The sequence below is a fragment of the Apodemus sylvaticus genome, chromosome 1 (genome assembly GCF_947179515.1).
Source record: "Apodemus sylvaticus chromosome 1, mApoSyl1.1, whole genome shotgun sequence".
NCBI classification, from domain to species: domain Eukaryota; kingdom Metazoa; phylum Chordata; class Mammalia; order Rodentia; family Muridae; genus Apodemus; species Apodemus sylvaticus.
The window spans coordinates 168812396-168834280 of record NC_067472.1 but is presented as its reverse complement, the minus strand read 5'-3'; the positions used below and the strand labels follow the sequence as shown (position 1 = coordinate 168834280).

Genomic DNA, 21885 nt, shown 5'->3' with positions numbered 1-21885 from the left:
ATGATCCTACTGCTGGCTTAGCTGCCTGAGTGCTGAGGTCGCAGGTGTGTCTCCTGAGTGCTGAGGTCACAGGTGTGTGTCTCCTGAGTGCTGAGGTCACAGGTGTGTGTCTCCTAAGTACTGAGATCACAGGTATGTGTCTCCTGAGCTTTGAGGTCATAGGTGTGTGCCTCCTGAGCTCTGAGGTCACAGGTGTGTGCCTTCTGAGTTCTGAGGTCACAGGTGTGTGTCTCCTGAGTGCTGAGATCACAGGTGTGTGTCTCCTGAGTGCCGAGGTCACAGGTGTGTGTCTCCTAAGTACTGAGATCACAGGTATGTGTCTCCTGAGCTCTGAGGTCACAGGTGTGTGCCTCCTGAGCTCTGAGGTCACAGGTGTGTGCCTCCTGAGCTCTGAGGTCACAGGTGTGTGCCTTCTGAGTTCTGAGATCACAGGTGTGTGCCTCCTGAGCTCTGAGGTCACAGGTGTGTGCCTTCTGAGTTCTGAGGTCACAGGTGTGTGCCTCCTGAACTTTGAGGTCACAGATGTGTTTTCTCCTGAGTGCTGAGATCACAGGTGTGTGCCTCCTGAGCTCTGAGGTCACAGGTGTGTGTCACCATGCACTGCAGTCACACCTGGTCCTCGTATTAGAAGAGTGTGAATGTGCTGTCATGCCAAGCTAAAATCTGAGCACTCTCAAGCTCTCTGTCATAGTGCCTGCATTTGTTCGTCTAGGAGACACTGAGTGCTTGCTGTGTAGCAAGTAGCTGAGGCCAGGAGAGGCTTCATTGAGTCTGCAGAGTCTACAGTTTTACTGAGACAGTTAAGGTATAGGAAATCAGACAGGCATTTCAGACCCTGAGGCGTTTGGTGAAGATAGGAAATTAAGTTAGTGGTGTTTTAGCTGAGGACAAGCTCAGAGGGGTTGAGCCCGGGGGAGCCCAGGCTTGGTGCACTCAGTGAGCAGGACATACTCAGACAAGGCACCAGGCTTTGCTGTGAGGAAGGGTGGGTTGGAAGGAACCTGTCTAGGCCTGGGTTCTGGCTGTTTGGTGTGGCTTCTTGGACTTTGAAAGGAAAGGGCAGGCCATTGGTCTTAGGTGATATTGGTGTAACAGGTTGGGAGTTTCAGGTTATGCTTGAAGGGACATGCTGAGGGTGAAGGAAAAAGCCATGGGTCCCAGATAATGGTGGGGGTGATAGGTCAGGGGTCCCATGAAATGCTGGGGACAGACTGGGTTCCGAGGAGATGCTGGAGTCAGGCAGGGGCTGCCAGGGAGACCCACAAGCCAGAGGCAGTAACCTGTGCGAGTTGGGATGTGAGTCTGCAGGTTGTTTTTATTCAACTCTGATCATTCATGCACCAGAGATGCAGCCAAGAGGACAGCAGCAGTGAGAGGGAGGGTGTGGGGTTGGTGGAGTTAGGGCTGAGAGGGCGGCACGGTGCCAACACTTGGAGCCATGGTGCTGCGCAGGAGGGGGTCTTGGTGGCATGGTCACGTGAAAAATCTGTCCTTCACTTTGCAGCCTGTGTTCCACGTCATGGGCTTCTCTGTCACTGGGAGAGTCTTGAATGGACCTGACGGAGAAGGTGTCTCGGACGCTGTGGTCACCCTGAACAACCAGATTAAAGGTGGGCAGGCACGGTGTCCTGAGTCTGCTCAAAGGGCTCGTTTTGCATCGTGGAACGATGTAGGCACGAGGGACAAGCTCGGTGGCCTTAACCCGTAGCGTCCTCGTGCGCCTGCCAGGGCAAGCGTTTACAGCTCACCTTTTGTTCACGTGCTTCGTATTCACAGTCAGAACGAAAGCCGATGGCTCCTTTCGCCTGGAGAACATAACGACAGGGACATACACCATCCATGCTCAGAAGGAGCACCTGTACTTTGAGATGGTCACCATCAAAATCGCACCCAACACCCCACAGCTGCCCGACCTCATCGCTACGGGGTAAGTGTGCTGCTCAGGTAGGCTTTCTGTTGTTGGGATGGAACCCCGTGACCAGAGGTGGAGAGGGCTTGCTTGGCTCACACATCCATCACTGAGTGAAGGCGGGCCAGGGATGTGGAGGCAGGAACTGAAGCGGAGGCCATGGAAGTCTGCTGACTGGCTTCTCAGTCTCCTTTCTTACACAACCCAGGACCTTGGTGGTGGCTCTGCCCTCAGTGAGCTGGGCTGTCGTGCATCAGTCAATCAAGAGAATGAGCCACAGGCTTGCCTATGGGCCATTCTCGTTGTAGTATTTTCTCAGTTGAGGTTCCCTCTTCTCAAATGACCCCAGCATGTGTCAAGTTGACATAAAACTAGCCAGCAGGACCATGGGTACGTCCCCACTCCTCTTGGCAGCAGTGGGGAAGAAAATGAGCTTTGGTCTGAAAATTTCTGCCCAGGATTCACGTTGAGACAGCTGTCGAGAGTCAGTCTGGCTGCCTTTTGGAAAGACGAGTGGTGAACCATGATAGCTGCAGGCACTTACGTGTTGGACACGTAAAATTGTTTTCTCTTGCTTTCAAGTTAAAATGGGGTTGTTAGAGTAGAAAGAGGAGGGGCAGCAAGATGGTCAGTGTGCTTTCTGCCTGGCCTGGGGACCACGGGGTGGAAGATGAGGACACACTCAGACAAGTTGTCCCAGTCTGCCACATGTGTACAAACATAATAAAGAAATGTGTCTGTCTGTCTGTCCATCTGTGTTAGTGATCTTTGAAGTTAGCCCTCCCTCTGAATACTTTCCTTGTCTGACCCTGAGGGCTTTGAGGGGTGTTCAGACCGAGGTGGGTGTGGGGCTGTGCCGGGACGCTTTCTGGTCCTTGGCAGAGTTTAGTCACTGCTATGCACATCAAGGACAGAATGACATTTAGGGCCTCACAGTCTGTGAGAGGTGGTTTTAGACAGGTGATGCGGGTTAAGATTGGTGTCACATGACCACTAGGTAGCACACATTCTCCCAGATGTTTGGATCTGTGCACATCCTGATGATTGGCACGTAGGTGGCCTGTCAGCCGAGAGTGGGGTGCCAGCTGAGGCACTGTGCCAAGGGCTACAGATAAAACAAGCAGGCAAACCGAATAGTGAGGGCAGGGCTGTCGGCCCTGGGAGGGTGGCCGAGAGACGTGCCCGCATGTTTGAATTGTGCCAGGAAGAGACTGGGAGCTGTGAGACGGCCTCAGGTACACTGGGGGGTGGGTAGCTCTGAGGCAGGGGAGGAAGGTGCAGGGCTTCCCTGTCGGGAAGGCAGCAGTTCAGAGGGGAGGGGACTGAGCCAGTGAGGCCGCTGGTAACCATGTACCTGTGGTGCAGGGACAGTCTGCCCACTGAGACGGCTGGGTCAGCAAGGTTGTGGTGAGATGTGCCGTTTAAATTCTTTTTTTTTTTTCTTTCTGGCTGCTGGGTGGGTGAGTAGGAATTAGTGGGAAGCCAGGGTGTTGGCAGAGGTGCAGATAGGAGCCTGTGGCAGTCATCTGGAAGAGATGAGAGTTGGGGGTGCTTTAGAGCCAGGGGCTGGCAGGAGAGGAGAGGAGAGGGGAGGGGAGGGGAGGGGAGAGCAGGGGTGAGGAGAGGAGAGGAGAGGAGAGGCAGATGGATTTGATATAGGACCGGATACAGAGAGTCAGTCAGCGCGTACTGCCAGGCCCAGCCTCTCAGTTTGACAACTAGGGTGTATGTGTGTGTGTCTGATAATTTTCTTATTTAAAGTGTAGTATTTGAACCAAAGTTAAGCAAAAAAGACATTTGAACATCTGTGGAAGAGCTCATTATGTTTTGGAGGGCCCCGGGGGCCAGCCAAGCACATTCACATTTGATTTTGGATGGTGTTGGGGACTCAAACCTAGACCTTTGTGCACAGGCAGATAGATGTCCTACCTCTGCGCTTCACAGGCTATTTTAAGTTATTTATAAAAGTGTATTTCTAAAATACATAACATTTATTTATATGTTATGTGCGTGTGTCAGTACATAACATACATACATAGAATGCAGGCAGTACGTGTGTCTGTGTGTCTTTTCTGCATGTATTTCTATACACCATGTTTGTGCCACACCCTCAGAGACCAGAAGTGGGCTTCTGTCCCCTGGAACTGGAATTGCAGACAGTTGTGAGCCGCCCTGTGGGTGCCAGGAATCGAACCCAGGTCCTCTGCCAGAGCAGGTAGTGCTCTTAACTGCTGAACCATCTCCCTAGCCCTTTTTTATTTTTTTAAATTTTATTGCATTTACTCATTTATGCGTGAGTCAGTTTTTCTCTCTTTACCCCTCCACCCCCATGTGTGTGAGTGTGTGTGTGTGTACTCGTGCACATAGCACATATGTAAATGGGGCCCATGGAGGGCAGAGAGGGGTACCAGGTCTCCTGCAGTTGGACTCGAATGAAAATGAAGACATGACCACTCCTACATTTAACGGAAGGCTTTATTGTAGACACGAGGGCGGCATCTGGGAGAGTCCAGGCTGAGTATGGCCAGCGGAATAGATCAGGCCATGGAAGGGAAGAGGGAGACAAGAGAAGAGAGTGGGTGGGGCAAAAGAACCAAGAGGGCCTGTGGCCTCTCGTGGAACCACGTAGCTGGGTTCCATAGGAAAGAGAAGTGGGGGCTGGGAGGAGCCACAAAGGTGGGGAGGGGGACGGGAAGTGCTGGGAGGAGCCCGGACTCTGGGAGGGCCAGAGAGCCTGGCATCCGTTGTTTGCCTTGATGTGTTTGTCCTGACTTTCTCTGCGGGGTGTCCGTCCTCTACACAGTAGTGTATGCTCTTAACCACTGGGCGTTTTTCCGGCTCTGAAACCGTTCCTTTATCTCTTCCTGATTGTCCAGTTGGCACAGACATGCTTCCACAGCATTAGTCTGGCTGTCAGAGGGGAAGTTCTTGAGTATCATTCTGTCTGAAGCAGCAGGGCCTGTGGTGTGTTTCTCAGAGGGACTCCGCGTCTGGAAGCCGCAGTCATTCCCATCTGCAGGGTTCTTCCACCTGTACGAGAGACGTCTGTGACTCTCAGCTCGTGAAGAGTTCAGCATCAACTTTGCATTTGGTCTTAGCACACAGGGCACCTAACCATAAACAAGGAAGACTGGTAGTTTTATGGTCTGTTAATGGCACTGTTTTGCAGACATCCACCACTCTCCTTTTGAGAGGTAGCCCAGGTTACTGTAGTGATTGGATTACCTGAAACATTGTTCCTGCTAATGTCTTCTGCAGCAGTGGGGAGGGGACGTATGTTACCCAGTGCACCCACAGCCCTGCCCTGGGCCCAGGCGCAGACTTTGGCAGGTGGTCCTCTAAAGTGAATGTCACAGACTGCAGTGGGTATAGAGGGCACTTATCTCGGGTGCTGGGAGCCTGCCCTGCTGCTGTTGAGTCTTGCTGGAGTGACCGGACTTCTCCCTGCAGGTTCAGCATCTGTGGTCAGATATCCATCATCCGCTCCCCTGACACGGTCAAGCAGATGAATAAATACAAAGTGGTCCTGTCCTCTCAAGACAAGGACAAGGTGTTGGTCACTGTGGAGAGTGATGCTCACGGATCATTTTGCTTTAAAGCAAAACCAGGGATCTACAAAGTCCAGGTACGTGATGTGTTTGGTGTATAGTATCGGAAGGCTGGGAAGGTGGCTCAGGCAGTAGAATGACTGCTGACAAGACCCTTTCATCCCTAGAGTCCTTATAAGAAACCAGATGTGCTGACGGCAGCTCGTCATTCCAGTGCTGGGGCAGGCAGAGACAGGCTGATGCTTGGGCTCGCTGGCCGGCCAGGCTTCCTTACTGGAGTAAGCTCTAGGCCAGTGAGGGATTCTACAAGCTAGATAGCTTCTGAGCAGACAACACCTCAGGTGCTCTCTGTTCTCCACACACTCACACACCTGCCCCCAAACTGAGAAAGCAGGGTTTTCCAGAGCGTTAGGAGCAGTAGTGGGGCACAAGAAGGAGCCGTTCATTTCCTGGCTCCTGATGTGCAGCTGCTCTCTCTCCTGCCTGTGGATGCTGGGAACAGACAGGCCTGTTCTTGCTCTCTGGGTGTGTGTGCAGGGTTGGGAGTGCACTTAGCCTGCTTGTCCCTTCCTGGGCTCTGGCTGCTCCAGGATGTTCATTAGATCAAGAACAGAGCAAAGCCAGCCCCTCAAGCAGGTGAGAATGTCACGGTGCTGGCTTCCGAGAGCCTGGCCAGGGAGACGCTTCCCCACCCTGACCCCGGGTGTCCACTTGGGAAAGACCGAGTATCTGTGGCTGGCAGAGCCTGCCAATTACCCCAGCTCCCAACTCCAGGGAGGGAGACTTGGGAGTGTTCCCTAAGCTCGGGTCTTCTCGTGGGTCCTTCCTTCTATAGGAACGAGTGGAGTTAGGGCGTGATGACAGCTGCCACTATCAGTCACCGGCACAACTTGTCTAAAGGTGGCCATGGCAGCGCTCCTCGGAGATTCTGTCAGATGATTTGAGTTGGGTGGTTCCTTACTGCGAGTAGAACGGGGACGTCTGTCCCTTCCGCATCCTTTCCCGAGCTTGGGAAAGGCACACACACAGAAAGGGAGCCAAGTGGGATGGCACACACCTGCAGCCCCAGCACTGGGAAGATGGAAACAGGGGTGCGAATTCCAGGCTAGCATGGGCTACAGAGTCTCTCTCTTAAAACAACACACAAGGAAATAAGTACAGGCTGGAGAGATGGCTCAGCAGTTAAGAGCACTGACTGTTCTTCCAAAGGTCCTGAGTTCAATTCCCAGCAACCACATGGTAGCTCACAACCATCTGTAATGAGATCCAATACCCTCTTCTGGTGTGCTTGAAGACAGCTATAGTGTATTCATATAAATGAATTAAAATCGTAAAAAAGATAAAGAAAAGCACATGGAAAAAGAGAATGAGTTAGTTGTGCAGGCCTCTGGGGACATCAGACACAGCCTCTCTCTTTGAGACTTGGTTTCACATAGCCTGGGTTGACTGGGACCTTGGGTGTTCCTTGCGCCTCAGCCTCCTGAGTGTAGGATTGCAGGCTGGTGCTGGTGCTGGTCCTGGCTAGGACTGTGCTACTATAAAACATTACTTCTTAGGTTTGCTGTGACTACGCATCTGGGGTGGAAGCCGACCTTCACCCTTCACTATCTGCTTAGCTTGAGGCTCAGATGAAGCTTCTAGTACTCATAGGTCATGGGAGAGCTGTGCCCTGTAACCTGTGGGTCGTGACCTCTTTGAGGCTGAATGACCCTCTCGCAGGGGTCACCTAAGACCATTGGAGAACACAGATTATGATTCACAACAGTAGAATTCCAGTTGTGAAGTAGCAAGGGGAATAAGTTGATGTCTTGGGGTCAGCACAGCCTGAGGAGCTGTGTTAAGGGTCGCAGCATTGGGAGGGCTGAGAAGCACTGCTCCAACATCGTATGCTCATAGGTGGTGGTGCCCGAGGCCGAGACCAGAGCCGGGCTGATGCTGAAGCCACAGACATTCCCTCTCACTGTGACCAACAGGCCTGTGATGAATGTGGCCTTCCTGCAGTTTTTGGCGTCTGTTTCTGGGAAAGTCTCCTGTCTGGGTAAGGTATCAACCGCAAGCGAGAGCCTTTAGTTCAGGGCGGTTAGTGGGAGGAGCTGGGACCAGGCGGTACTGAATGGGGTGGAGGTAGAGGGGTCTGCAGGGCTGAGCAGAGGTAGGGTAGGGAGGGTGTCACTGTCTGCTGCTGTCCACAGCCTCCGGTGCTGGGAACCGGGTCACTCACGGTACTGGCTGAGGAAGGGAAGCGGGCCCTCCTCCTAGCTTCCTTTCTGAACTTGCCTCCAGGCTCTCGATGCTCAGGCTAAGCACTCAGAAGCCGGTCAGGGTTTGTGAGGCAGGCAAGTGAGGTCCTCTGGTCTCTCCTCTGCAGACACCTGCGGTGACCTGCTGGTGACCCTGCAGTCCCTGAGCCGCCAGGGTGAGAAGCGCAGCCTCCAGCTCTCTGGCAAAGTCAACTCCATGACTTTCACCTTTGACAAAGTTCTGCCTGGGAAATACAAAAGTAAGATGGGGCGTGGTACTCCGGTGAGCTATCCTAAGCCCCCCCCCCCCCACACACACGTGTGCTTAGAGTAGGCCTTTCCTAGGGAACTCTGTCCCAGGACCCTGACCTGCCAAGCTAGATCCCTTTGTCACAGGCGTCCTCCTCTACATGTGCTCCGGGAGGGCGCCCTGGCATAAACGATTTTATTTCTAAATGCCAGAAAGAACGTGATAGCTCTGCTCTTGTGTCTAGGTCTCGTGTCTTAGGTCTAGCTGGAGGGACCTTGGCTACTCATTCTTTCTCCTCTTCTGACTGTTACCTCACCTTTGTGAAATGGTTGTGAAATGGTACAATCGCTTTTCTCAAGGACAGACTAGGAAGTAAAGCACTGGGCCTGGTCAGCAGGGCGTGTCCCACGCTGGCGCCCGTCCCGCCCCACCCCCCCACAGTCAGCCCTTGCCTCCTTTGGAGGAGTGGCGTGCAGCTGGTGGCAGGGCCGAGACTTCCACCTAGTGAAGTAGACGCTTCTCTCGGACGCTTGTGTTTTTCTGTCTCGGAAAGAGCTGGCAAACTCCATTCCGAGTGTTGCCTGCCTGGTTTCATAGTTTCATGGAGGCCTGCCATGCCCACGGGCACATACTAACTGTAGCTGCTCACAGTTCATCGGCAGAGGCTGGAGGCCCAGACCTGCAGAGCTGACCGGAAGCCGGGTGCCAGGGAGGCTGAGGAGGGAGAGTCTTTTGAGCCAAGGCGTCCGAGGTCTGCCAAGGTGGCATTTCAAAACACCACCACCAAAACCCAGACAGACAGTTAAAAATCATGACAAAAAGTCTAGCGTCTAGCGGCCCCTGGTACCTGGTAACCTGGCACTTTCGGATTTCCTTATTTGTGGTGACAGTGGCCACCAGTGTCAGTTTGTCCTTGGCTGAACATTGATCCTGTCCTGAACATTGCTGCCTGCTTAGGTATTTTTATGGAAAGTGTATTTTCTTTTTAGACAGGGTCTCGCTCTACAGCCCAGGCTGGCTTTGAACTCTCATTCCTTGTACCTCAGCCTTCACAGTGCTGGGATCAAGGTGCACTCTTCCGTGTTGAGCGCGTGTGTGCTCTCCTGCAGCTAGCTCGCAGGCCCCCCCCCCATTGCTCAGGGCTGCAGGCCCGAGCCCCTTGTGTTGGCTTTGCAGTAAGCATCATGCACGAGGACTGGTGCTGGAGGAACAAGAGCCTGGAGGTGGACGTGCTGGAGGACGACGTGTCTGCCGTGGAGTTCAGGCAGACGGGCTACATGCTGCGGTGCGCGCTCTCGCACGCCATCACTCTGGTACGTGCTGCTTCTGCAGGGTCTCAGAGAGAGGGGGTCCCGTGGGCCGGCAGGACGGCCCAGCTCAGGAAGGAACTAGGTGCCAAGCCAGGGAGCTGTACACACACACACAGACACACACAGACACATAGACACACACAGACACACACACACACACACACAGAGATGGAGAGATGAAAATAAATGACTTATAGCAATTGCTGGAGCCCGGCACAGCGAGAGTTTGTAACAACAGTTAAGCCAAGTTCTCTTTTCTACCCACCTGCCAGGGAAGGCATCCTCATGCCTGCAGTGTTACAGGCCCTCCTCAGCTCGGGGGCAGCAGGGCAGCTCTGGTGAGGTGCAGGGTGGTACATGGTGTGCGGTTCAGTGTGTGGTATGGTGCGGTCTGTGGTGTGTGGTGTGCGGTTTGGTGTGTGGTGTGTGGTGCAGTGCGGTGCACGCAGTGCTTCTTGAGAGGCTCCCGTGCATTTTCCTGCAGCGTTGGGATCACGGTGCCGCCTCTCGGGCTGTGGGGAGGCCCAGCAGGCTGTGCTGTGTGACGTTTCCTCGGTGCCCAGTACACTGTTTACGAGTGCAGCCCGGTGCTCTAGGCTGCTTCCCGTGGGCAGAGCAGGCACACTCGATTCTTCTCTTGTTTTGCTTTTTCTTCTTGCAGTTCTGGGGACTAATCCCAGGGTTTCAGACATACTAGACAAACACTTACTGCTAAGTCATATGCCTGGTCCTTAAACCTTTGTTAAAGTTATTATTATTTTATTTGTTTTGTTTATTTGTTTTTGAGATCAGCTTACTCTGTTATGTAGCCCTGATTGTCCTGAAACTCACCGTGTAGACAGGCCGCCCTCAAACTTAACAGATCCAAATGCCTCGCCCTCCCTGGTGCTGGGATTAAAGTGGGCCATACCGTAGCCAGCCTGGATGACTGTTATTTTCCTCAGTGTATGTGGGTGTTTTGCCGGTGTGTGTCTGTATTGCCCGTGTACACTGTTCATGGAAGCCAGAGGTGGGCATGGATCCCCCTAGGGCTGACTTAGAAGTGGCTGTGAGTCTCCACGAAGGAATGAGAACCAGGCTCTCTGGAAGAGCAGCCAGTGTTCTTAACTCGCAGCCACCTCTCCAGCCCCCACGCCTACCATTTCCCTTTCTATTTGTGAGGCTGAGTTTTGCTGCGGTGCCCAGGCTAGCTCACACTTTCCGCCATCCTGCTTCCCTCCTAAGTCAGTAGAATGTGGGCCAGCGCCTGTCTGCCTGGCCGCAGTCTCAAGGGCTCCAGGGAAAGGATTATCTCTGTGCTTTCCTCGGGCAACAGCGGTGCCATTGCTGCACCCCAGCAGAGAGTCGGGCGAATGGCAGCCGTGCGGCTGCCTGGGACACTGGTGCCAAGGCCAGGCTCCTGCCTCAGCTGCTACAAACCCCGAAGTACCCATTTTACTCCAGGGATGGGTTGCTGCACAGTCAAGAATAAGCTACTAGATGTTCTCTCCCTAAGCAGTAGATTTCTGCTGTCTCTAGATTAAAACCTGAATTATGTTGCCTTTGGCCCTACAGGAATTTCACCAGGACGGAAATGGCCCCGAGAATGTGGGAATTTACAATCTCTCCAGGGGAGTCAACCGCTTCTGCCTGTCCAAGCCTGGTGAGCCTGGGAGGAGGCGGTGTGGCGCTGGCCTGGGCCTGAGGGTCAGAGACCCTGGGCCCCTTGACCTTCAGAGATGTTAATGACATTGCTGACCAGTGGCCAGTCTTGCCTCTCGTCCTCCACGGCCTCTTTAGCTCTATGAGATAGAGTTTACACAGCGTGAGGCTCACCGGCTTCAGGGCTCAGTGGTGGAGCACTAACCCAGTGTGCTCTTAGAGTCTGGCTTCTGCCCAGTACCACACGAACAGCAACGTTCATCTGCTTTAGATGTATAACATGGATTGCTAGCAAGCTTACCAGGCTGCTCAGTCATCGCCACCGACCCGGCCCTGGCCGCAGCTTAGCCACTTGTGCCTTGGCCTGACCCTAGCCGTCGGCTTCTTACACTTAGTTTTGGAGTTGAGCCCCATTGCAGTGTAACAGTGCTCTGTTCTCTTTTGTCACTGAGTTATATTCCATCGTGTATACGCTGCACATTCTCTGTGCGGAGCCGTTTTGCACATCAGCTGCATCTGAGCAGGTGCAGCCTCGGGGTGGAGCGCTCTTGAGTGGCTATGAGGGAGGCAGGAGAGCAGCCTGCCTGGTGTCTGCAGTCCCGTTACCTCAGGTCTGTGGGAAGCCTGAGCTTCCGTGTGAGGCGCGCTGCCTCCCGAGCACGTGTGTTGGAAATGCCATCTAGCCTCAGACGGTTACGTTGGGTTTTCTCTCCGTAGGTGTGTACAAAGTGACTCCCCGTTCCTGCCACCGGTTTGAGCAAGCCTTTTACACCTATGACACGTAAGGTTGGGGGCCTTACACAGAGTTCTCTGTGTGGTGTGTCCTTTCCTCTTCTGTCTCTTCATTTGTTTCTGATCACACGACTATATTTCTGATGGGTTTCGTTTGTTTGTTTTCTTTTGGAAGAGGTGAGATTAAGCATTTGAGTGAAATTCTCTATGTAGGTTTTATGATATCCTAAGGTGTTAGAGAGGAAATGGAGGCAGACTCTCCGTCCTAAGGATTCTGTAACTCACGGGCCGGCAAGAGGGCTCACTGAGTAAAGGTGTTTGCTGAGCCAGCCTGGAGACCAGAGTTCAAAACCTGGAAACTGTGTCAGGGTGAATGGGGACAGTGGGCTCACACAGCTGTCCTCTGATCCTGCGTGTGCTCCCTTGTATGGGTTCCACCGCCCCATAAGAATCACAACAATAATGATGATAATAGTTCTGGAAACAGCCGGAAGGCCATGATGTAAAATGCTTTCATACAGTCTTCGAACTAATCCCACCCCCAAGATATCACACCCTATTCTCAGTAGACCCCACATACACTTGTAAAATTATAAAACATGGTGGCCAGAGCCGGAGTTCCTGCCATCAGTGAGGCCGGGCGCTTTGGCACCTTTGGTGGATGTCTTTGGGTTTTTATTGCTGTGGTAAACGGCATGACCAAAAACAATGGGAGGAAAGGGTTTATCTGGCTTGTGTTCCAATCCCAGTCCGCCCTGAAGGGAAGGCAGTCAGGCAGGAGCAGCAGGAGCCGAGGCCGGGAAGGAGCGCTGCTGACTGGCTTGCTCAGCCTGCTCCCTTAGACGCCAGCCCAGGTGTGTCTCTGCCTCAGTGAGCTGGACCCTCTCCTGTCAACCATCAGTCAGGGAAATGAACCACAGGCTCGCCCGCAGGCCAGTCCAGTGAGAGCATTTTCTCAACCCAAGTTTCCTCTTACCAAATGGCTTCATCTTGTGTCAAGTACAAAAAACTAATTAGGTCATTGTCCTGTGAGGCTCCCTCACCCCAGCCTGCGGGCTGTTTTCTCAGCCTGTCAGGAAGGGGCCAGGGCAGTACCTGGTCTGTTTAGGGGTTGCTGCTAGCGGCTTCTCTGTTTGATTGATAGGTCTTCACCCAGTATCCTGACGCTGACAGCCATCCGTCACCATGTTCTTGGAACTATTATCACCGACAAAATGATGGACGTCACAGTGACTATCAAGTAAGTGTCCCGCGTGGGCGGGGAGCAGGGGTTGCTCTAAGTGTATACACCAGTGGTCTCCCTCTCTTACACTCTGCTGACACAGTGGGGTAAACATAGCAGCAGGGTCCTGGCCGCAACTGTGCGAGGAGGGGCTTACCGACCGCTGGGGTCTGTGTCTTCATTCTGTTTGAATTCTTTATATTTTTTGGCTAAGGGGAAAAAAATCTTCTAGCATTTGTTCGCCATAGCTCAAGTGTTCTAGTGACTTAAAGCATTGCTTCTTTTACTTTAGCTCGTTTCTCGAGGTCTTGAAGGGAGAGATGGCTCCTGTGTACGTAGGAGAAGGTCCTTGGGAGGCAGGCCTGGCTGGGGGATGTCCCATGCTGGTGAGGTGTTCTGATACCCCAGTTTTCTCGGGAAGTGACAGATTTTGGGCAGCATGGCTGTCTCCCACAGAGGAGCTCTGAGGAGCTTGCTCCCCTCTGGTTACATGGGCCTTGTCTCCAGCCAGATTCCTGATCATCTGTCATGGATGCTGAGAACACAACTCAGACACACATACATGTGCACATGCACCCACACAGGTAGGTACATACAGACCCCCACACACAGATAAACACACAACCACATACACGTAAACATGGTCCACAAACATATACAAACAAACACGCATACATACGCAAACACACATGCATACACACACACACACACAGAGTAATGTTTATTTATTGGTCCTAGTGATTGAACTCAGAACCCAGGGCCTTGCACATACTAGGCAAACTCTATACCAAGCTACGCCCACAGTCCTTAACTTTCATTTTTGGTCAAGTTGTCCAAGCTGGCTTTGAACTTGCAGTGTGATCAATCCTTCTCAGCGTCGTTTGTATCTGAAATGCCCGTGACATCGCACCGAGAACATACCATTGGGAAATGTCAGGGTTGCAGCCCTGGGTTTCATAGGTTGTAAATGACCCCGTGGTACTGACAGTCTCACATGGAAGCAAACACACAACTGTAAATGATCTTGCTTGAGTCTGTCCTTGTTGAGGGTCCATTGCTAAGTCTCTGGGGTGCGGGCCCTGTGAGTGCCCTGGCTTCGTCCTGCTTGTAAGCATTCACCATTGGCCACAGTGACTCGGGGCACTGGTGTGCATCTTTGTTATACGGACTTGACTAGGCGGAGGTGTCTTCCTGTCTCTTGCTTGTGTTGACAGACAGCGGGGGACCCTGACCCTGCTGTATCCCAGCCACTGGCCCTCGTGTCAGCAGACCTGCACCGTACTCTCCCTTCGTTCAGAAATGGCCGCTCCCATCCTTTTCCTGCTCCTTGGCCCTGTCCTCCACCCCCGGCACCCTGGTCCAGTACACTCAACGAAGCTTTGCCCTCACAGTAAAAATACGCTCAGCTCCTTCCCTGGTCTAGCACTTGACTGTCCGCACCGCTCCCACTCGCTGGTTTTGGGCCTTTGCAGCAGCCTCCTGTCCCTCCGCCCTGTGGTGGCTGTGCCTCATGACTCAGTGCTCTCCACTCAGTGGCTAGAGGGAATCTGCCGCTGTGACGGTCAGTCCTGCCACCCCTGAAAACCCCAGGTTCACATAGAGCCCACATGGGACTTGTGTGTCCCTGCTTCCCGTCTGGCCCCTTCTGACCTGTCTCCCCTCCGTGAGTCCTCTGCCCCGGGTTTCTGATCTTGTCATCTCTTGAACACCCAGTGAATTTTCCCCCAGAGGACGTCACCCCACCATGATCTACTTTCCTGAGGCCTCTCCACCCTGACCCTAGGTCACTGTCCCACTCTTTGCCACTGTCACCGTCTCAGAAGGACCTTGACCAAGCACTGTGGCACTGTGCCCACAGCTGCTGCTTTTCTCCTTCCGTGGTGTCTGCTGAGCCTTTCCTGTTTTTAATCTTTTCCTGCCTAAGAGGATGTGATTTCTCAAGGTCAGGGAGTTGAGCCCTCTCTCCCTCCCTCCCTCCCTCCCTCCCTCCCTCCCTCCCTCCCTCCCTCCCTCCTTTTCTTCCTTCCTTTTTTCCTTCCCTCCTTCCTTTTTATTTTTGAGACAGGGCCTCTCTCTGTAGCCCTGGCTGTCCTGGAACTCACTCTGTAGATCAGGCTGGCCTCAAACTCAGAAATCCTCCTGCATCTGCCTCCCAAGTGCTGGGATTACAGGCGTGTGCCACCACTGCCAAGCTCCCTGCTTCTTCAGATTCGTAAACAGCAGTGTGGAAGAGCAGAGGACCGGATCACGCTTCCAGGCACCATGTGCAGACTGGCGACTTTCCGTCAAGTTGCAGGGTCTTTTATTCCGACTTCTGCTAGCGTGGGCAGCTGTGCTGCAGCTGATGCTCTATTTTTATTTCTTTTACAGTTCGTATGTGCACACGTGTGTGCAGGTGCGGGTGTATGTAGGGGCAGCAGCCAGTCTTAGGTGTGGCTCCTCGGGACAGGAGCCTCTTACTGGCCTGGGGCCTGCTGATCAGGTTAGGCCATCTGGTGGGGACCCCAGGGGTCCGCCTGTCTCTGCCTCCCCAGCACCAGGATTCTAAGCACACGGCCACCATAACTGGCTTTGATGAAAATGTGGGTTTGGGGACTCAGATCCTCATGTTTAGATCCTCTTGTTTCTATAAGTGACAGGTATATTCCCAGCCCTAGTTTTTACTTTTTGCTAAAATTATTTGTGATTGTTATAATAATTTTATTATAGTTTATGTGGGGTGTTTTGGGTGCATGTATGTCTGTACTATGTGTATGCAGAGGCCAGAAGAGGCCCTGGAATCAAACCTAGGTTCTCTGGAAGAGCAACCAGCTGTTGAGGCCCTAATTTGTGTTTCTAGAACAAAAGATTGTGCCGTTGTGATGTCGTTGTAAGGTGTCTGGCTTTTGCTCTTGACTCCCCAGTTGTGGACAAGTCAAGTTCCCATCTAATGCAGGGTGAGCGCCTTGCCCATAGCCTGCCTGTCCTCCAGGTCTTCCATCGACAGCGAGCCAGCCTTGGTCTTGGGCCCTCTGAAGTCTGCCCAGGAGCTGCGGAGGGAACAGCAGCTGGCAGAGATCGAGACCCGCAGGCAGGAGAGGGAGAAGAACGGCAAAGAAGAGGGTGAAGACGGCAGGGCCCGGCCTCCTGGGCAAGAGATGGTGGACGAGTTACAGGGCCCCTTCTCCTACGATTTCTCCTACTGGGCCCGGTAAGTTCTTGGTCTCTCCACTGCGTTCTGTCTTCCAGAGACAGCCAACCAGCTGAGCTGAACCATTCTCACTCCTTCAGGTCTGGAGAGAAAATCACTGTTACACCCTCGTCCAAAGAGCTCCTCTTTTACCCCCCATCCATGGAGGCCACTGTCAGTGGAGGTGCGTGTCCACTCCGTGAGCGGGTATCAGGCCTTTGTTGCTCTACTTGTGTGTGTTTAAGTGGGTCTTGTGTTATATTTGTGCAGCCATGTCTGTAAGCCACCCACAAGCCTCCTCGGTGCTTGGTATTATTAGTAGATGGATGCATGCATATATGTATGTATTATGCATGTATGTATGTATGAGTGCATGGATGGATGAGGGCATGTATGTATGTATGAGTGCATGGATGGATGAGGGCATGGGTGGATGAGGGCATGGGTGGATGGATGAGTGCATGGGTGGATGGATGAGGGCATGGATGGATGAGGGCATGGGTGGATGAGGGCATGGATGGATGAGGGCATGGATGGATGGATGAGGGCATGGATGGATGGATGAGGGCATGGGTGGATGGATGAGGGCATGGATGGATGAGGGCATGGGTGGATGAGGGCATGGATGGATGAGGGCATGGATGGATGGATGAGGGCATGGGTGGATGGATGAGTGCATGGGTGGATGGATGAGGGCATGGATGGATGAGGGCATGGGTGGATGGATGAGGGCATGGATGGATGGATGAGGGCATGGGTGGATGGATGAGGGCATGGATGGATGAGGGCATGGATGGATGAGGGCATGGGTGGATGAGGGCATGGATGGATGGATGAGGGCATGGATGGATGGATGAGGGCATGGATGGATGAGGGCATGGGTGGATGAGGGCATGGATGGATGAGGGCATGGATGGATGAGGGCATGGATGGATGGATGAGGGCATGGGTGGATGGATGAGGGCATGGGTGGATGGATGAGGGCATGGGTGGATGGATGAGGGCATGGATGGATGAGGGCATGGGTGGATGAGGGCATGGATGGATGAGGGCATGGGTGGGTGGATGAGGGCATGGGTAGATGAGGGCATGGGTGGATGAGGGCATGGATGGATGAGGGCATGGATGGGTGGATGAGGGCATGGATGGATGGATGAGGGCATGGATGGATGAGGGCATGGATGGATGAGGGCATGGATGGATGAGGGCATGGGTGGATGGATGAGGGCATGGGTGGATGGATGAGGGCATGGGTGGATGAGGGCATGGATGGATGGATGAGGGCATGGATGGATGAGGGCATGGGTGGATGGATGAGGGCATGGGTGGATGGATGAGGGCATGGGTGGATGGATGAGGGCATGGATGGATGGATGAGGGCATGGATGGATGAGGGCATGGATGGATGAGGGCATGGATGGATGGATGAGGGCATGGGTGGATGGATGAGGGCATGGGTGGATGGATGAGGGCATGGGTGGATGGATGAGGGCATGGATGGATGGATGAGGGCATGGATGGATGGATGAGGGCATGGATGGATGGATGAGGGCATGGATGGATGGATGAGGGCATGGATGGATGGATGAGGGCATGGATGGATGAGGGCATGGATGGATGAGGGCATGGATGGATGGATGAGGGCATGGGTGGATGGATGAGGGCATGGATGGATGGATGAGGGCATGGATGGATGGATGAGGGCATGGGTGGATGGATGAGGGCATGGATGGATGAGGGCATGGGTGGATGAGGGCATGGGTGGATGGATGAGGGCATGGGTGGATGGATGAGGGCATGGATGGATGGATGAGGGCATGGATGGATGAGGGCATGGATGGATGAGGGCATGGGTGGATGGATGAGGGCATGGGTGGATGGATGAGGGCATGGGTGGATGGATGAGGGCATGGATGGATGGATGAGGGCATGGATGGATGGATGAGGGCATGGGTGGATGGATGAGGGCATGGGTGGATGGATGAGGGCATGGGTGGATGGATGAGGGCATGGGTGGATGGATGAGGGCATGGATGGATGAGGGCATGGATGGATGAGGGCATGGATGGATGGATGAGGGCATGGGTGGATGAGGGCATGGATGGGTGGATGAGGGCATGGGTAGATGAGGGCATGGGTGGATGAGGGCATGGGTGGATGAAGGCATGGATGGATGAGGGCATGGATGGGTGGATGAGGGCATGGGTAGATGAGGGCATGGGTGGATGAGGGCATGGATGGATGAGGGCATGGATGGGTGGATGAGGGCATGGGTAGATGAGGGCATGGGTGGATGAGGGCATGGGTGGATGGATGAGGGCATGGATGGATGGATGAGGGCATGGATGGATGGATGAGGGCATGGATGGATGGATGAGGGCATGGATGGATGGATGAGGGCATGGATGGATGGATGAGGGCATGGATGGATGAGGGCATGGATGGATGGATGAGGGCATGGATGGATGGATGAGGGCATGGGTGGATGGATGAGGGCATGGATGGATGGATGAGGGCATGGATGGATGGATGAGGGCATGGGTGGATGGATGAGGGCATGGATGGATGAGGGCATGGGTGGATGAGGGCATGGGTGGATGGATGAGGGCATGGATGGATGGATGAGGGCATGGGTGGATGGATGAGGGCATGGATGGATGGATGAGGGCATGGATGGATGAGGGCATGAATGGATGGATGAGGGCATGGGTGGATGGATGAGGGCATGGATGGATGAGGGCATGGATGGATGAGGGCATGGATGGATGAGGGCATGGATGGATGGATGAGGGCATGGGTGGATGGATGAGGGCATGGGTGGATGGATGAGGGCATGGGTGGATGGATGAGGGCATGGATGGATGAGGGCATGGGTGGATGAGGGCATGGATGGATGAGGGCATGGGTGGGTGGATGAGGGCATGGGTGGATGGATGAGGGCATGGATGGATGAGGGCATGGATGGATGAGGGCATGGATGGATGAGGGCATGGGTGGATGGATGAGGGCATGGGTGGATGGATGAGGGCATGGATGGATGGATGAGGGCATGGATGGATGGATGAGGGCATGGATGGATGAGGGCATGGGTGGATGAGGGCATGGGTGGATGGATGAGGGCATGGATGGATGGATGAGGGCATGGGTGGATGGATGAGGGCATGGATGGATGGATGAGGGCATGGATGGATGAGGGCATGAATGGATGGATGAAGGCATGGGTGGGTGGATGAGGGCATGGATGGATGAGGGCATGGATGGATGAGGGCATGGATGGATGAGGGCATGGATGGATGGATGAGGGCATGGGTGGATGGATGAGGGCATGGGTGGATGGATGAGGGCATGGGTGGATGGATGAGGGCATGGATGGATGGATGAGGGCATGGATGGATGGATGAGGGCATGGATGGATGAGGGCATGGATGGATGGATGAGGGCATGGATGGATGGATGAGGGCATGGATGGATGAGGGCATGGATGGATGAGGGCATGGGTGGATGGATGAGGGCATGGATGGATGGATGAGGGCATGGATGGATGGATGAGGGCATGGGTGGATGGATGAGGGCATGGATGGATGAGGGCATGGGTGGATGAGGGCATGGGTGGATGGATGAGGGCATGGGTGGATGGATGAGGGCATGGATGGATGGATGAGGGCATGGATGGATGAGGGCATGGATGGATGAGGGCATGGATGGATGGATGAGGGCATGGGTGGATGGATGAGGGCATGGATGGATGGATGAGGGCATGGGTGGATGGATGAGGGCATGGGTGGATGGATGAGGGCATGGATGGATGGATGAGGGCATGGGTGGATGGATGAGGGCATGGGTGGATGGATGAGGGCATGGGTGGATGGATGAGGGCATGGATGGATGGATGAGGGCATGGGTGGATGGATGAGGGCATGGGTGGATGGATGAGGGCATGGATGGATGGATGAGGGCATGGATGGATGAGGGCATGAATGGATGGATGAGGGCATGGGTGGGTGGATGAGGGCATGGATGGATGAGGGCATGGATGGATGAGGGCATGGATGGATGAGGGCATGGATGGATGGATGAGGGCATGGGTGGATGGATGAGGGCATGGGTGGATGGATGAGGGCATGGATGGATGGATGAGGGCATGGGTGGATGGATGAGGGCATGGGTGGATGGATGAGGGCATGGATGGATGAGGGCATGGGTGGATGAGGGCATGGATGGATGAGGGCATGGGTGGGTGGATGAGGGCATGGGTGGGTGGATGAGGGCATGGGTGGATGAGGGCATGGATGGATGAGGGCATGGATGGGTGGATGAGGGCATGGGTAGATGAGGGCATGGGTGGATGAGGGCATGGATGGATGAGGGCATGGATGGGTGGATGAGGGCATGGGTAGATGAGGGCATGGGTGGATGAGGGCATGGGTGGATGAGGGCATGGATGGATGAGGGCATGGATGGGTGGATGAGGGCATGGGTAGATGAGGGCATGGGTGGATGAGGGCATGGATGGATGAGGGCATGGATGGGTGGATGAGGGCATGGGTAGATGAGGGCATGGGTGGATGGATGAGGGCATGGATGGATGGATGAGGGCATGGATGGATGGATGAGGGCATGGATGGATGGATGAGGGCATGGGTGGGTGGATGAGGGCATGGGTGGATGAGGGCATGGATGGATGGATGAGGGCATGGATGGATGAGTGCATGGATGGATGGATGAGGGCATGGGTGGATGGATGAGGGCATGGGTGGATGGATGAGGGCATGGGTGGATGGATGAGGGCATGGATGGATGGATGAGGGCATGGATGGATGGATGAGGGCATGGATGGATGAGGGCATGGGTGGATGAGGGCATGGGTGGATGGATGAGGGCATGGATGGATGGATGAGGGCATGGGTGGATGGATGAGGGCATGGATGGATGGATGAGGGCATGGATGGATGAGGGCATGAATGGATGGATGAAGGCATGGGTGGGTGGATGAGGGCATGGATGGATGAGGGCATGGATGGATGAGGGCATGGATGGATGAGGGCATGGATGGATGGATGAGGGCATGGGTGGATGGATGAGGGCATGGGTGGATGGATGAGGGCATGGGTGGATGGATGAGGGCATGGATGGATGGATGAGGGCATGGATGGATGGATGAGGGCATGGATGGATGAGGGCATGGATGGATGGATGAGGGCATGGATGGATGGATGAGGGCATGGATGGATGAGGGCATGGATGGATGAGGGCATGGGTGGATGGATGAGGGCATGGATGGATGGATGAGGGCATGGATGGATGGATGAGGGCATGGGTGGGTGGATGAGGGCATGGATGGATGAGGGCATGGGTGGATGAGGGCATGGGTGGATGGATGAGGGCATGGGTGGATGGATGAGGGCATGGATGGATGGATGAGGGCATGGATGGATGAGGGCATGGATGGATGAGGGCATGGATGGATGGATGAGGGCATGGGTGGATGGATGAGGGCATGGATGGATGGATGAGGGCATGGGTGGATGGATGAGGGCATGGGTGGATGGATGAGGGCATGGATGGATGGATGAGGGCATGGGTGGATGGATGAGGGCATGGGTGGATGGATGAGGGCATGGGTGGATGGATGAGGGCATGGATGGATGGATGAGGGCATGGGTGGATGGATGAGGGCATGGGTGGATGGATGAGGGCATGGATGGATGGATGAGGGCATGGATGGATGAGGGCATGAATGGATGGATGAGGGCATGGGTGGGTGGATGAGGGCATGGATGGATGAGGGCATGGATGGATGAGGGCATGGATGGATGAGGGCATGGATGGATGGATGAGGGCATGGGTGGATGGATGAGGGCATG

General features: G+C 54.2%; 1 protein-coding gene across 1 annotated transcript in view; it reads left to right on the top strand.

The window, feature by feature from the left end:
- The window catches only part of LOC127668855 (nodal modulator 1), a 55653-nt gene that overhangs the window by 17150 nt on the left and 16618 nt on the right, over nucleotides 1–21885 (top strand). The window contains exons 10-20 of the mRNA XM_052162678.1: nucleotides 1505–1610; nucleotides 1777–1927; nucleotides 5360–5534; nucleotides 7354–7495; nucleotides 7826–7957; nucleotides 9124–9260; nucleotides 10812–10899; nucleotides 11616–11679; nucleotides 12775–12870; nucleotides 15824–16042; nucleotides 16123–16205. Of these exons, the coding sequence (XP_052018638.1) occupies nucleotides 1505–1610; nucleotides 1777–1927; nucleotides 5360–5534; nucleotides 7354–7495; nucleotides 7826–7957; nucleotides 9124–9260; nucleotides 10812–10899; nucleotides 11616–11679; nucleotides 12775–12870; nucleotides 15824–16042; nucleotides 16123–16205 (1393 nt within the window). The remainder of the gene's footprint in view (nucleotides 1–1504; nucleotides 1611–1776; nucleotides 1928–5359; nucleotides 5535–7353; nucleotides 7496–7825; nucleotides 7958–9123; nucleotides 9261–10811; nucleotides 10900–11615; nucleotides 11680–12774; nucleotides 12871–15823; nucleotides 16043–16122; nucleotides 16206–21885) is intronic.